A 16,625-nucleotide genomic window follows, 5' to 3' on the forward strand; every position below is an offset into this window, starting at 1 on the left:
CTTCACAAAGAGACAGAAATCTGGTCATGTCAGTTATCCACTTACTGAGGAAACACCGCAGGGTTACAGAGAGCGTAACAGGCTCGAAACTGCCAAAGCATTGTCACAGAAAACACACCAAACAAGTTGTAGGCAAAAAAAAATAATAAAAAAATACTAGAACATGTTTACCTAGACACGCTATTGGAGTATACAGGACAAAAAAGATGGAGAGCTTTATATAGGGAATTTCCAGTCATTCTGAAAATGAAAGATTTTTTTTCTTTCAAAGAAAAAAAAATAAAATCAAAGTTCCCAGATGCTGTTTCTCAAGGCATGCTATCGCTATAATAGCTGATGGCTCACATTCACATCCATGGAAACTGGTATTTTACCTAAAATGGCCTTGCTGACTCTCTTGTCAGTTTGTCACTTCTCAAAGACTCCTAAGTAGCTTTTGAATAGACATATCTTCCTTGCATGCATCTACTAAGGCTCCCTTGTTAATCCCAGAATCTCCTCTGCATGAAACTCAATGAGCAGAACAGCCCTCAACTGTAGCTAGAAGATGGTTTCAGCTTCTGGATTCGAAGAATAAAAGTGTGTGACAGTTACACATAAATAGCATCTACAAATACACTCACAGTGCATGCGGAAAATGTAGTGAACATGAACAGATTTCAAAGGCTGACTTGACTCTACCGTAAGGCTCCATCATCAGCCCACCTTTAAAACTTGCTCCAGGCAGTATGCCAATGTGCTAGCACGGCAAACAACTGGGATAACCAAAAGTAGTGCTAATTAACAACAAACCCATACCTGGGCATTGTCTTCTTGAAATATGCCCCAGATTCGCATACACGTAACAGCTCTTCTGATTTCAGAACTACCTCTGAGGTTAAACTGAAGGCAGCAGCACTTTCAAAGAACAGGGCAAAGCTTAGCTTGTACTCCCTGTTTTTTTAAAAGCATAATGAGAATTCAAGTCCTATTCCCCTTCACATTTATAAGCATTATAAGAATAATGCTACTTTGTATGCCCTATGTATAGAAAAGTGTATGTTTATAAAGCACTATATATATATATATAAATAGGAACTATGGACCAAAGTTTGATTTCAAACTAGAATTGCAACGACCCCTACAATTTGGAAACATGAAGTAGCTCTTCTGATCTCTCTTTTGTAAGCAAAGAGTAGAAAGGATCATATCTTGCTACAATCTAACATCCTCCACCAGGAAAATGAAAAACCTATCGTTAACTGTGAGGGATATGCCTGAAACACCAGGTTTGACAATATTGCCCCATGTTGTTTGCCAAAGAAGAGGCAGGCAGCAGGAATGATTGGAGAGTCATCAGCCAGGAGTAAGTGCTTTTTTTTTTTTCTTTTTTCTTCCTCTTTCTAGCTGCTTAAGTGTGAAAGTTCAAGAATTCTGTGTTTGTCATTGGTGCTGTGCTTGGAGACAGTACCAAACGATGTTGCTTATCTAATAGTACATTCCAGCTACAGTATGTTTCTGCCCAACTCTGTTGCTACTTACAAAAAATAATAATTGACATGCTCTAAGACTCAGAAAATTATAAACTAATTTAGCCATTTCTTCCTGGTCCTCTGTGGAAATCTGGAAACATCTTACAAAGTATTTCAGTTAGCTTGAGCGATCCTGGAGTCAGACCCAAGGTAGCTAAACATTGTAGTCACCAACTCAGGGAGATCATAATCATGTTTCCAGCCCCAATCCCTCCGGGCATTCCTGTCATCAAAGTTCATCGGCCAGCTGTCAGCTGCAGTGAAAAGAGAGAAGAAACACGGAGCATGAGGTTTAAGAAAAGTTTCTTTAAACTTTAAGATATGTCATCACTGGCCATTTGAACTACTCAAGCTGAATTTCAAACTGTAAGACTTGAACTGTACAGGACCAATTTACAAGTGCCTAAAAAGAAAAGAAACTTTGTTTTGCTCTTAATGTACAGCAATCTAATGTTTTTTCCTACCCGCTGCCAAAAAAGCCGATACTAACCTATGGCCTGCCTGACTTCGTCCACGTTGTAGGTCACCTGGAGCTCAGGAACATGCTTCTGCACCTCTTGCGCCAGCTCTTCAGGAGTGAAGCTCATGGCACTGATATTGTATGTCCTCATGCTCAGTGCTTCTGCGGGGGCCTCCATGACCTCTAGAGTCGCTTTCAGACAGTCATCAATATACATCATAGGGAGACGAGTGTCTGGCTTTAGGTTGCATTGAAATTTGCCAGACTTTATGGCATCGTGGAAAATCTGGACAGCGTAATCTATAGAAAAGAACAATGGATGTGTGTACTCATCTGCCTCAATCTGTTGTTCACTTCATGACAGTCAACAACCCTCAGACCACCCCCAAAGTCTCCTGTCCAAAGACTAGCAGCAGAACTGTGTTATGATTTACTTTGTAAAAGTCATTCTGAGCTACCTGGATGCTATTCTAGCATTTGCACACAGCAACAAGACAGCAGAGTTTTAAAATATTTTAAAAGAAAATAGTCTCCATGAGTTTAACTAATCCAAAATTTCAGAGATACTGTTTAAATGTAAAGGCTAAGGGGTGCCCTAGGCTGGGGTAGACAAAAGTGTTGTTATAACACTGTTGAAATAGTATCTCTACACGGATGCTCTATACTACCACAGATTAAATTTCTATAAACACATTAAAAATTACTGTATTGGCTTATGTTTTTGCTGTTCTTGCCTGCAATACTGAGAAATACGGACAAGTTGCTTACCAGTTGTTCCCCCACCAGGCTGAGAGTCAGCAGATATAATTCCTGGATACCTCAGGCAGCGGAAGTCTAGGCCATACCGGTAATGGTAGTACTAGGAAGGGAGAAGAGAAACGTACCTTTACGCATCAAGACCAGGCCACACAACTCATAGATTTCACAGGAAAAACCTGCCACAGAATGAACCTTCATTCTGTAGCTGTTCCATGACAGAGGTGGAAGAAAAGGAACTACAGAACAGTCTCCATTCCCTGCCAGGTAGCTGATCTCCCTGCTTGCCCTTTTCTAGTTTACATCCACATCAGTATATACGGATTGGCTTCTAATGTAGGGTCTAGGTCTAGTGTTCAGAAACTGAAAATTCCTAAGTTTGTGAGACATTTCAGGTTAATACAGTCTTCAGACCTGACACTGTCCTTCATAAATTTCAAGTGTGAGGAAACTTTCTGTAAAAATACCAGCTTTAACAATGTTATGTTTATAAAAAAATTACAAAGCCAAAAGAGAAGCATGTACAGACTCCCATGGCTTTGACTTTAGAGTCTTTTTTTTTTTTTGGGGGGGAGGGGGTGGGGGCAAAAGTCATCACTATCTAGCATGCTTTTGCAAGGCTTTCTACACTGTCATTTACGCAATGCCTTTCATATTGGCCTCTCTGCCTCATCTGCCAAAGTCAAAAGAACCAGGGAAAGAAATGATATTGAAAGTTAGATGTTTGCCAGGTTCCAATTCTTTGTACTTTTTCCAACAAAACTCAAAAGGTATTTGTCCTCAGACTACTATTGAGTACTAAAGCCTGAAGGACGGAAAGAATGGGGAAAAGAACACTGCAGCGAGGAATCTCACAAAAGCAATGAAGTTCTCCCAGAACTTTCATGAAATAAATAAAATAAAAAATTCTCACTTCTCCCATGAGCTCAGCATGAACCTTGGAGACTCCATAGATTGTCCTTGGTCTCTGAATGCAGAGATCAGGAGTTGGATCTCGAGGAGAGGTGGGTCCAAAGGCTCCAATAGTGCTTGGAACAAAGAGTCTCAAATTATGCTCAGCTGCAATATCCAGAACATTGTGTAAACCTGGAACAAACCACAGGATTTATCAGAACATACAATGCACTTTCTCAAGCCTCTGTAGGAGTCATGAACTTGAAACCCTTGTCACATACCGGTAATATTTACAGCTCTGGCCAAAGGGACATTTGCTTCTCCAACAGCACTGAGCAAAGCGCTATAGTGGAATAGCCAAGTTATCCGATTATTCACCACTATCTCACGTAAATTCTTGTAGTCCAAAATATCTGCGTAGATAAAAGGACCTAGAAGAAATGGAACCAGTAGGAAATTGAATGTCAAGAAGAACGGATGTAAAGAAAAGTTCTACAGGAAACTCAAATGGCTGCTTCTTGACCATACCTATATTCAAGATCTGACTGCACAGCAGAATGCACACCTAACAGCAATGGTCAATAAATTAGTAAATAAGCAGGAGAAATGAAGGGAAAACGCTACCTTTACCTCAACAAGAGAGTGATGCAAGAACTCCTGTTTTATCCAGTCAACAGCATGAAAACAGGTAACATCTAGTGTACACTATTCAAATACCTAAATACATCATTGAACAGTAATGATGAAGAAAAACTTATGCAAGCTTCTAATGAAAATAAAAGAACCCAAAAATCCTACTTTACTTCCACCTTATCATATAAATTTCCTGAGCATGGAAAAACAAAGCACAGATTTAATCTCCATCTTGTTCCCTCCAAAAGAATAAATGCATCTCCCTTTACAGCAGGAGCACAACAGCCAAGCTCAACTTGACTCAAGTAGTTATTCCGGTCAACAAAGTGGCAAAGGAACAGTGAAAAAATGCAAAGAAAAATATTTAGAAAAAGGGAATAACAGACAGAAGATATCAATGCCTTGGCAAGATTTCAAAGCAGGAAGGCATCATCCAGAAGTTTCGAACAGCAAGTTGTTCAGTTTAATCCACTTATCACTTAGACTTTGGTAATTAGTCTATCAACATCAGAGGTTGATCTTGAAGTCAAGATTCTTTTTCCATACGCTTCCCCAGTCACTTACCACTATAAAAAACATTATCCGCAGGCTTTCTAATGTCAGACAAGATCACATTGTTCTTTCCAAAGCGTCTCCTGTGTAAAAATACCCACATGGTGAGTCCACAATCTTCGAGATAATTCGTTAAGTTCCTATGCTGTTATTTTGTTTTGCAGGAGCAATATCAGAAGAACAACAGTTTCCACAATGAAATCAGCTACTGCATTAAAAAAAAAACACTCTAAAAAATGTCAATACAGCATCTTAGAAAATTAGTAAACTACTTCTAGTAGCAGTGAAAGACTGCATAAGGATAGAGAAATCTTTTAGAAAATGAAAATACGTTGTGAAGACCGACCTTCCCACCCTCTTCTTTCTGAAAGTTTTACCCAGAGATAATCTACTCCCCTGAGGACAACAAAAAGCCACTGGGCTTGCTGTAACTGCAGCTACTTTTATATCAACAAAGTAAATACGACGGAGCAATCTCTGCCTTGTGCCTTTCTAATCAACACAAGGCTGTCGCAGAGAGCAAGTCTGATGGCATCAGAGTACATTCCAGCCGTCCATTATTTGGGTGATTTTTAAATATATCATAGAAATGGTAGAAAGCATTCAAATTGCAACACAGTGTTGAATGCAGTGAGTTGGCTCACTTTTGGTCATAGTCCAAATCCTCTGCCACAAACACTGTCTAGGTGCAAACGATACTCTGGAGCTGAGTAGGTGTGGATATGGACAACGATATGGACCAGGGAGAGCTCTCACAGCATCTTATATTTCTTGAAAAGATACCATGGAAAAAAATAAGGGAACTGTGGACGTGAGGTGGGGGAACAGAAAGAACCAGAAGAAATATATTTTCGATTTACTCCTTTTGCTGCATCATCTTTCACCAAATCATAAAAACTTCAAGATCTTGTATCCTAATCTTTATTTTTGTTTGTACTTCACTAAATAGGGCACCTTATTCCTGAAGTTACTTAACTGAAATTCTCAGAGAGATAAAAGTCAGCAGTTGCAAAGCCCAACAGCTGGGTACTTAGCAAAGGACTATGTATTTTTTCAAGCGGGTATTTGTACTTTTCTCTCTCCTGGAGTACCTGCATAAAATCCCAGCCTTTGTCTCTCTATTGAGTACTCGAATCCAGCCTTATTTGGCTGACCAAAAAAGAGAAAAAGGAAAACTGACCACCCTTTGAGGATTTGGATTGTGAATGCTTCCATTTAACTGGAAGCAAACAGAACTCAGCAGCTAGTCTCTTAGAAAAAATTATGTTATTTTGGGAATCGTGACCAAGGTACACACAGAAAGTACATCAGTGAACCTAAACCAAGCACAGGAATAAAATATAAAAAGACAGTGAAAATTTAAAGTTATTTAAAAAAATTAAGAGGCAAAAAATAATCTGCAGTCATCACTAGGATTTTTTTATAAACAGATTTCCAGAAAATTATTGCTTCTAGAAGTGATGGTTGAAGCTTGAATTCCTCACTAATAGCAAGTCAGAGAATCGCAGCATACCTCAGAAGCTTAGCAAGTCCCACTCCAAGCTGGCCAAGACCACCTAAAAGGCAACGCACAAGAAACAAAAATCAGAGAAAAAGCGATATCAAAATACAGAGTTCCATTATTACATGTATCACATCAGAAATTAGCACTATTTTTCTCAGCAAGTCAGAAAGCTTTTCTGTTTTTCTCAAGGAAAACCCAATGAACTGATTTTAGCAGATTTCTGGGATAAAAATAGTAGGAAAGTTCACATGGAACTCCAATCTTATCGCCGTATGGGAAAGATCATCGCAATTCCAGAATATTTTGAATATTTTTGCTTCCAGTATTCTGCCCACCAGGGAGGGAGGAGGGGAGTGGGAGACTCGATTGAGAAGCTGGAGCAGGAATACAGTTATGACAGGAATGCTGACCTGTAATTAGCACTCGAGGATGATCAGACTCGGAAAAAGAAACGGAGTGAAAGCTAGCATCAGAGGCCACCTGGCGAGGTGAGACTCCAATACATCGAACAGGCACGATGGAAATCCCACATCCACAACCAGAGCTCTGTAGCAGCTGGCTGACAGCTCTGCTCACGTTTTTGACAATTGGCATCTTCCTCCTTCAAATATGCTGTGAGAACAAGAGAAAAGATTAGTCACCAATGACTCAGCCATATTAAACATTTTAAACACTCCCTCAGAAAACTCTGAAGGGTTTCAGAGAATGTTGATGCAATCCAAGCCCTAGCTGACGTGTCAACCGAGAGCCACGTCTACAGAAGCAGCCTGTAAAGTAACATGAATAGAGGTAATGTATTCACCAGAGTGAGCTCAAGAAAATATCCACAGCCCCAGCACAGAGTCCAGTATAATGAACAGTGAGAATATAGTTCAAGCCTTTTTAAAACAGTCACTAGAAACCATGATTTCAAGCACAAAAGACAACAAATACAGAATTCAAGTTCAGCTGCTATGATGACACAGCTTCACTGTAAGTACTTTTGAGTGAAAGCTTTGTAGACTGCCATGAATAAGCAAACCTTCTTAGTATTGCATCAGCAAGATTCAGCTAAGCCAACAGAGGCAGCAGTAAATCTCTTTAAAGTGCACTGCTTTGCTCAAACTTAATTCGCGTGATGGACAGTACCCAGGAAATGAACAAAGGAGAAGCAGTATTTACCCAGGACTCATGAAAACGTCCTAATTACTTCACAAAAAACCCCATGATTTGCTCATACTAACACTCTGCAAGAATACCCCTAAATTACCCTGAGCTTCATGCAAGTATGCTTTTCTTTCTCCCCAAATCTTTCATGCTGGGGAAGGAAATGGAGAAGAATGTACCCCAGATAAATTGCACGTGCATCCATAAATGGCCTTTTCTGAGTTCCAGTTTACTTCTTTCCAATACAATTCCTAAGGTGCAGTCACTGAAACTCTTCCTTATTCCCCTTCAAACAAAGTTTAACTCTTTTTCCCAAAGTGACAGAATGAGTAAATTCCCAGATGAAAACATCTTTAAGACTAGCTTGCTTGAGATTACCCTGTCAATTCCTCTCTCATATGTGTTCCTGTTGCATATACTATAAAAAAGACAGTCGGAGAGAAGGCCACAAACAAGAAATTACGGCAGCTAATTGCTGCAGATGAATTCCAGCGCTACCAATTCTAGTATGCATAGAAAAGCAAACAAGTAAGTAATGTGGGTGTTCCTCTCACTTACAGCAACACACAAGGCTGAGAATTTTCTGATACTTTAGAGAGTCCTGCTATTTAAATACAGAAGACTTGCTAAACTACCTACCATGCTTAATAAGATAGCCCCCCCCCGAAACCCCCAAAGTGCTTTATCAAAAAGCACATTTGCATATTTAAACTGATCAAAGGGACTTATTCTGAGATGCATTTTTTCCCCCCCTTAAACTTGTTTGCTCACTTGTTTATTGCCTTGAGAAGCACGGTCAATTAGTATCCTGATGAATTACCCAAGCCTCTGCTGCACCTCGCAGCCACAAACCCATTAGAGGGCTCAGTCTCCCTGATTATAGGCTTGATCTATTAAAGCTCTATCTCTCCAGTCACAGTGCTGCAGAAGCAATCGCTCGATCTTCTCTAGGCTTTGCACAAGTCTCTTGCAATTCCTTCTTATACACCAACCCTATACATCTACATCTAACTCCACCTACAAAACTAGAGCAAACAAGCTATTCCTTCAGCACTGAAAGTGAAGGAGCCCCATTTCCTGAGGACACAATCTCGGAAGTAACCAGTTGCCATCTAAGAGGTTATGACATCTTTCTCCTATCTTGATTCTCTAGTGTTGATTAGTACAATCCAGCTTATATTCAGCTTAGAGTGCTGATGGGGCACCAAGATGATGAAGGGACTGGAGCATCTCTCCTATGAGGAAAGACTGAGAGAGCTGGGACCATTCAGCCTGGAGAAGAGAAGGCTCCGGGGGGATCTTATTAATGGAAATAAATACCTGAAGGGAAGGTGCAAAGAGGATGGAGCCAGGCTCTTTTCAGTGGTGCCCAGCGCCAGGACCAGAGGCCATGGGCCCACGATGAAACACAAGAGGTTCCTCTGAACATCAGGAAACACTTTTTTACTGTGAGGGTGACTGAGCACTGGCACAAGTTGCCCAGAGAGGTTGTGGAGTCTCCATCCTTGGTGATCTTCAACAGCCATCTGGACACAGTTCTCAGCAACCAGCTCTGGGCGGCCCTGCTTGAGCAGGGGGTTGGCCCAGATGACCTCCAGAGGTCCCCTCCAACCACAACCATTCTCTGATGCCAAGGCACTAATGAGATTTCTCTCCCCTGCAAGCCCACCTGCACAAAACAGACGTGTTCTTGCTATTTTTGAGACTCAGTCCTTGGCAAGCTTACTTGAAATTAGCCAATAGGTGCAAAAATAGTTAGGTGTGCAGGGGAAGAAGGCAGCAGGCAGACATATCCAGACAATTCAATCTCATAAGACATGTTTCTCCCTATGAAACCAAGGTAAGAGGACTAGTGGTGTCAGCCCTTTAAGGAGCCATGATAATCCCTTCTCATTTCAGAATGGGATAATAGAAAACTCTTACAGCACTGAGAGAGACTCACTGGTCTCCGTTACAGAAAAGTTCCCCTTGAAGTACCAGAAAAGGCATTCTGAGCTCTATAAACAAAGTACAAACTAAAGTTAGTTGCTACTAAAAATGCCACTCTAGGATCAAGTTGGTTTCCCACCTACTGGACTGGTTTCTCCAAATGCACCTGGAGTGAAACCACACAGAATTAAGCCGAGAATCTACTTGCAAGTCTCGTCTGACTCAAAAGAACAGTAAACACATTTTATACCAGACACTGAAACACCCCTGGCTCACCAAGCAGCACAGCTGCATGCAAAAATCCCACCTATGATGACATGCATTTATTTCTGTTTCAAATATGAAGGGGGAAAAATAGTGTAACTAGCTATTAAATTCTAGAAGTTGCCAACAAGTGCACAGATATATAAAAAAATTAATAGCACCCCTTAAAAACACTACCCCAAAGCAATCATGAGATAAAGGTAGTCCCAACACAGAGCGATTACCTTGCAAGAGCAACTTGGACAGAAAAGGCCGTTCTGCTAGATCAGTTTCCCATTCTAAATAACTTTAAGAAGTTATTAATAGCTCTGAACATAAAAAGTATTAATTTAACTGATGTAGAAAACTTAATTTTTCGATAGGTTTCTCTTTCTTACTGTCCCAAAGAGGAATACTTCTGTACCATTAGGAACTGGATAGAAAAAAAAATTATACATATATATTTTCAACACCTCCCCCCCCCGCCCCGTATTACCTTCTGACTCAGTCACTGGTTTTACTCATTGACCCAAACAGATATTAGAAACTAGCTCTTTTGTTTCCTAGATGAAGCAAAATGAGGAAGTTTTATCCTGAAACATGAAAGTTAATTTCCCCCACCCCACTAATTTAAATTAATAACTAACGCTAATTGCAAGGATTAAGGAACACACGCTGGAATCTGCCCTCTTCTGTACTCACCTGTCCCTCAGCTGGTGCTAGAGCAGAAGCAGAGTGGAGATGGCAATTTATAGGACACTGCCTCTTTTGAAAGCCAATCAAAACCTGACAGAAAGTAGGAGTTGTCCCACACCTTAAAAAAAAAAAAAAGAAAAGAAAAAAAAAAGTATGCGCGTGAGAGCAGCAGCAGCAGCCAGGGATATCACTTTGTTCACATTTGCTTGATTTTGAAATGTCTGTAACTTGGTGATAGGCAGAGGACTCTGAAGCTGTGCAACCAGCTCCTTTAACTAACAGAACCGTACAACCCAGGGCTGTGTCTGAAGGACAGGTTTTAAAACGAATTGGTTGTAGTGCAAAGGATTAGTATAAAGGAAACACGTGTTCAAATGTAAAGCAATAATCTCCCTTGGATAGCAGGAAATTTCTGAGTTTTGTAAGAAGATTAAAGCACGGGGAGAGGGGAAATAAAGAAACAGGTTCATAAAATGACATTTAGCAAGTTAACTGCCAGCTGCTGTTCCTCTGCAAGACTTCCAAAGTGTTACATAAGCAGCAAGCACCTGTTGCTCATATAAAAGGCAAAAACATGTTTATAGAAGCTAGTAGTTTCTTATGCATTAGTTATTAATAGAACATTATGGTGATAAGAAAGATAAGAAACTCATGGGTTTGGTCTGGAAAATCCCACAACAGTAAGCTTCAAAGAAAATGGGGAAGAGGGAGGTGAGAGAGGTCAGAACCAAACCCAAAAGCTCCCACAGCATTTCTGGGGGCTGCACAGCCGCTGAGATGCCACGGGATGCTCTTCCACAGAGCTACCCAAAGAAGTCCAAAAATTGTTTCTTTCAAAGAAAGTTAAGACACTCTCTAGGGCACGGGATCTCGCAGATTCCCAACCACTAGTACTTTCAAAACGGCCAACATCCTCGGGCACATGGTCCACACCAACGCGCTTGACTCCCAGCTATCGTTCTCGACTCACGCTTGTCTTCAAAACACACAGTTTCTGCTTCAGACCTGAGGAAGGGCTTATGCGTTGGAAAGCTCCTCTACTTTTTCGAACTGTAGCAAGAAGAGCTCGAATGGAAAGATACTGCCCGCCTTGGGCGTCCAGAAGATGAAGCACATACCACCTTGCCTGTCCCACGGGAAAGCCTTACTCCCTGGTGCCCAAGTGCTGCCAACTGGAAAGTCCATTGGATCACCACATTTGGGTGGTGCAAAGCTGCAACAACTAGGGGATACTCTCAGGTCAACCAACACTTAACGCAGCATGGATAGACGGAAAGACGGAAGCCATCACACGTCCCCTGTTGGCATTTCCTCTGGTTCGGAGAGCCCCGAACGGGGGTGAGGGGACCCCGTGTCCCTCCCTGTGTCCCGTGGCATGGCGGATGTGCCAGGGCAGGGCGGAGGGGTGGCTGGGCTGTGCTGTTCTCTCTGGCAGGCAGCTGTTGGCCAACCTCAGTTAAAATAACCTTGACGCACAGGCACAACCTCCGCGGCTCGTTTTTCAGAGGTGACGCACGACCGCGGGATGCCACCGTACCCCTCGCAAAGCTCGCCAAGAAACGACGTCAGCCCGAAACACTGAGGGACCAGCTAGAAACCTGACCTCAGCAAGCAATAAAAAAAAAAAGCATATACTAGCTACTGAAGAGCGTGACGCTCTTGGAGCGGGTAAGGAACGATCAACGTTACAGCGGGCCTCCGCGGATGAAGCACAGGGGCTGGTGCGAGCCTGAAGAACACCTGTAACCCCACGCCAGGTCTCCGGTGAGATGCGAAAGGGCCAAGAAAGGGCCTGAAGACCAAAGCGCCCCTCCCCGGCCCCACACGGGCGGCGGCACCTCCCGCCGCTGCCCCAGGAGGAGCGGGAGGGGTGGCGGAGGGGCCGGCCGGCTCCCTCCCCGGGCAGGGCCCGGTCGCCACCCCCGGAGATGAGGCGATGCGGGGCGGGAAGCAGCGCCCGCAGCAGCGCCCGCCGCCCCTCAGGCGAGCGGCCGTTACGGCCGTTGGGGAGCGGCGCCCGCCCCCCTCCCCCGTCTCCTTCATTCGGCCACGGGCTGGGGAGCGGAGCGGGGAGGCCCCGCAGCCCCACGGCCCCGCGCTCACCCGCGGCCCCCGCCACGCTCCCGCCGCCGCCGCCGCCGCCGCTCCCGCCGCCGGCTCCGGCTGCCGCTCGCCCGGCGCCGCGCCCCGAGAGGCCCAGGAGCGGTGGGGGAGGCGGGGCTGAAGCCAGACGTCACCGCCTGCCGGGGAGGAGATTGGGGGGGGGGGGGGGGGGAAGTGATGTGACGTCAGAGCGGCGCCACGTAGGCGTGATGTCATGCCCTGCGAGGCGCGTCGCTTCCGGTGAGGGGGGCGGCCCTCCTGCAGGCCTGGGCCCAGCGGGGCACGACGGTCGGAGCCTCCTTGGCCTCGGTGGCACCACAGGGACACCGGGGAAGTGCAAACGCACGAGGGTCCCCCAAGACGTGAGGTCAGCAGTCCCCGGCCAAGCTACGGTATGACGTCACGGGGCTGGCCGAGGGCAGGTTTGCGAAGAGGAGTTCAGGTTGTGCACCAGCACGAAGGTCCGAGGCAAGGGGAGCCACAGCGGCCCCTCCACAAACGCCACCGCCGATAATATTTCTGACTGCAAAGCATGGTCCGTGCTGGGCCGCGAGGTAGGAACGCTGCAGAGCCTGCCTGGCTGTGAGAAGGGTAGGACCGAATCAAGATACGGTGAAGAAACTTCTCTTGGGGATTGGGTGACCTGTTGCTCAACTCCTCGGGCAGGACGAGTGCTGCTGTTGATGAACCTTCTGGGTGAGAGGAAGGACCAGCAACCTGCGTATTTTTCCAAAGAAAACCTTTCCATTAAACAAATCTTGAAAAGGGCACGGCAAAATGGTGAGTTCTGCAGGATTTGTATGCTTGGGAATAAGACTGTTCGATGATCGGCATACAGACGGAAAATTCTTCTACCTCCAAGGAGGAATTCATCCAGAGGTTCAAGAGCAGGTTCATGGCCCCAGGCCAGCTGTATGAGGTTCAACAAGGCCAAGTGCCGGGTCCTGCACTTGGGTCACAACAACCCCATGCAACGCTACAGGCTTGGGGACGAGTGGCTGGAAAGCTGCCCCGCAGAAAAGGACCTGGGGGTGTTGGTCGACAGCCGGCTGAAGATGAGCCAGCAGTGTGCCCAGGTGGCCAAGAAGGCCAACGCCATCCTGGCCTGTATCAGAAAGAGTGTGGCCAGGAGTAGGGAGGGGATCGTGCCCCTGTACTCGGCGCTGGTGAGGCCGCACCTCGAATGCTGTGTTCAGTTTTGGGCCCCTCACTACAAGAAGGACATTGAGGTGCTGGAGCGTGTCCAGAGAAGGGCGACGGAGCTGGTGAGGGGTCTGGAGCACAAGTCTGATGAGGAGCGGCTGAGGGAGCTGGGGTTGTTCAGTCTGGAGAAGAGGAGGCTGAGGGGAGACCTTATCGCTCTCTACAACTACCTGAAAGGGGGTTGCAGAGAGGTGGGTGTTGGTCTCTTCTCCCAAGTGACAAGTGACAGGACAAGAGGAAATGGCCTCAAGTTGTGCCAGGGGAAGTTCAGGCTGGGTATTAGGAAAAAGTTCTTTACTGAGAGAGTGGTGAGACACTGGATTATGCTGCCCAGGGAAGTGGTGGAGTCACCATCCCTGGAGGTGTTCAAGGAACGTGTGGACGAGGCACTGTGGGACATGGTTTAGTGGGCATGGTGGTGTTGGGTTGATGGTTGGACTTGATGATCTTACAGGTCTTTTCCAACCCTAATGATGCTGTGATTGATTTATCAGAGATAAAATGCCAGAAAGGCTTTTGAGTATTCAAAACAAAGTAAAAATCAGGAGCTCCATCATGAAGAAGCTAGAAGGGGAAAGTCCCCTAAGACCATGGTAACTATCTACTGTGCTAATTAATGACAGAACACTGATGGCAAGACTTCAGGAATAAATAATGTATTGGGCATTTGCATGGAGGAAGATGAAAAAGCAAAAGCTGGAAGGTGTTTTATCTCCCCTCTTCCCCACTGTGAACAGTTTAAGACCTGTTTATGGGCAGAAATTAGGCAAGATGGAAAGACTGTAATCTGCAAAACACTGTGAAATACAACAGACTTCAGAAAAGATAGGTAACGTTGCAAAAAGATACATTTAAATGTGAAATCCAGGTCAAAGGAGGAGGTTGGTTTGCCTTCAGAAGCACCTTCAAACACAGAAAGTTAAGTACTGCTGAGAGTGAGGGTAAACATGACTCAAGCACTAATCATTTTTAAAACAGAAACTGATAAGGTCAATACCACACAAAAAAGACTCCATTGTATGAATAATAATCAAGTGGGTCCAGCCAACAGAAAGGACCCATATTTAACAAATGTAATTACTGCAATTAGCTTTCTTATGCCTCAATGTTCTGCTTATAATAACTGGCCTTGAAAAGCAGTTTTTTTATAAAGAGGGGCTAGTTTGCAAAGCTCTGTGAGGTTCTCATCTGCTCCTTGCTGTGGTTAGGCAGGTATTGCTCGTCAGTCAGTGAACTGAACTAAACATAAAAGCAACCACGGCAAATCAAGCTAACATCATCCTAGTCCAGTTTTCTTGTCTCTAACAGCAGCTCTTTCCCCACAATACTCTCGCAGACCTCTGTGATCTGAAGGACTTTCTGAACCAGACATGGTATCTTCACATCCAGTCTATTTACAGTCAATCGTCATTAATGTTTTTCTCCTCCACAAACTCACCCATATGCTTTTCAAACTCAGGTAAGCCCGTAGTAGCCACGCTGGATAATATGCCTGCTTCAAAAGTAATTTTGTGCCCCCTAATTATATGTAGCTAAGCTGTTACATAACAATCCCCAACCTGCCTGCCAAGGGGTGAAATTCATAAGCAGGAGGGAAGGGGAAAAAAAGTCTTATAAACATCTCTGTGCCAAGCTAATCTTATCTCAAAGCCTTTATTCTTCAAGATTGCTTGGGGAGTTAATGTTGTTTATGGCTGTGGAAGATAGAAGTGTTTGGAATAAGGGAAAAAAAAAGTAGTAACATTGTTTGCTAGAGGTACAGCTCAGCAGAAGAAAGGAGGAGAAGGGTCTGGAGCTGTGGAAGCTCTCTGTATAGCTGCTGCTATACAGAGGATTGGCTCAGGAAAAGGAGGATTCGATCAACTTCTGTCTGAAAGCGGGCATTGCTGACTGCATCCCCTGTTTAGGACCTGCCATCGTCCATCAAATCAATGATCCATCAAACACAGTGTCCTGTTTGCCAGGAGCTTGTCCTCTTTGTCCTTCAGAGGACATCCTGCTGATCCGCATAGTCACAATATACCCCTGAGAGGGGGAACAACACAAAAGCTTCCCCCGCCAGCAGCTCCTTACGCTGTCGGAAGTCACCTACTCCCTCAGCCAGAAACAACAGGAGAACCTTGATTTAGGAGTGGGATTCCTGTAACAACCCCTGCTTCCTAGGCTGCAAAAACCTAGCACACCAGAATGCTGCTGAGAGTTTTAGAAAGTGTGACACGGGATCAGATTTAAGTGCGAATACTTTGCACAAAACGCTCCAGGCTCTCTAATCCCTCCTGGCTGCTCATTAAAAACTTCTGCTACATCCTGCTTTACCAGTTGTCTAGGAAATCCGGAGTGCCTGGACTGCATTGAACCATGTCATGTTCCTGGGCTTCTGCAGTTTTGGCCAAGAAAGGCCCCTCTCAAGAAGGATGTTCTGCCAGTACTCCCCAAGAAACATGCAACGTGTTACGGTATTATCACGTCGATGTGGGGAGTGTCTGCATATCAGCCCCAACAGATGGGATTGCCCTTCAGTGGGCTGTCTGCAAACAAGGACAGACTGTTCAGGACATTTGCTCTAAGTAAACCAGGCAGAGGCGAGCTGGGGAGGAGAAGTACAACAGATGGGGGCAACAAATAGCCTGTGATGGGCTGAGAAACAGAAGAGAAGGAGACTCGGCACTGAGGCATGCAAAGGAGCGCAGAGAAGCTATGAAGAGTCTGAGTGAGGGAGAGCATTGGATAAAACAGGCAGAACTAGTGTACAGAGGTCCCAGATGACTGTACGAGCTGGCTGCTATGTGCAGTCACTTCTCACTGGAGACTTAGCAGCCTTTCCAGGAGGGTTCACCATGAGCTTCACGGCTTTCCTGTTAGGCTAGCAGTCGGAGAGGCACTAGCAGGGATCCTGGTGTCTCAGGTAACACACCTCCTTTGTGCAATCCCAGGCCAGCGGGCACTCACGGGGGGCCTTCTGGGGCCCTCCCTCCCCAAGGGAGCCCTTTGCTCC

At 44.8% G+C, this 16,625-nt stretch overlaps 1 protein-coding gene across 1 annotated transcript; it reads right to left on the reverse strand.

Moving 5' to 3' along the window:
* Nucleotides 1-973: 973 nt before the first annotated feature.
* On the reverse strand, nucleotides 974-10,368 carry LOC104253354 (L-threonine 3-dehydrogenase, mitochondrial). The gene is made up of 9 exons (XM_059833341.1): nucleotides 10,331-10,368; nucleotides 6,721-6,922; nucleotides 6,320-6,362; nucleotides 4,819-4,889; nucleotides 3,903-4,052; nucleotides 3,641-3,813; nucleotides 2,740-2,830; nucleotides 2,002-2,271; nucleotides 974-1,765 (listed from the first exon to the last, which is right to left on the reverse strand). Exons 2-9 carry the CDS (start codon nucleotides 6,902-6,904, stop codon nucleotides 1,626-1,628), a joined length of 1,122 nt encoding a protein of 373 aa, XP_059689324.1. The 5' UTR covers nucleotides 6,905-6,922; nucleotides 10,331-10,368; the 3' UTR covers nucleotides 974-1,625.
* Nucleotides 10,369-16,625: the final 6,257 nt, after the last annotated feature.

The sequence above is a fragment of the Gavia stellata genome, chromosome 2, assembly GCF_030936135.1.
Source record: "Gavia stellata isolate bGavSte3 chromosome 2, bGavSte3.hap2, whole genome shotgun sequence".
Lineage (NCBI taxonomy): Eukaryota > Metazoa > Chordata > Aves > Gaviiformes > Gaviidae > Gavia > Gavia stellata.

Excerpts from the sequence above, each read along its gene's own strand:
- LOC104253354 (XM_059833341.1), bottom strand. The coding sequence starts at position 6,904 with ATGCCAATTGTCAAAAACGTGAGCAGAGCTGTCAGCCAGCTGCTACAG. Across the intron at positions 4,890-6,319 it reads GGACTTGCTAAGCTTCTGAG|GAGACGCTTTGGAAAGAACA; the intron begins GTATGCTGCGAT and ends ATTTTTACACAG. Across the intron at positions 2,272-2,739 it reads GCCTGGTGGGGGAACAACTG|ATTACGCTGTCCAGATTTTC; the intron begins GTAAGCAACTTG and ends TCTTTTCTATAG.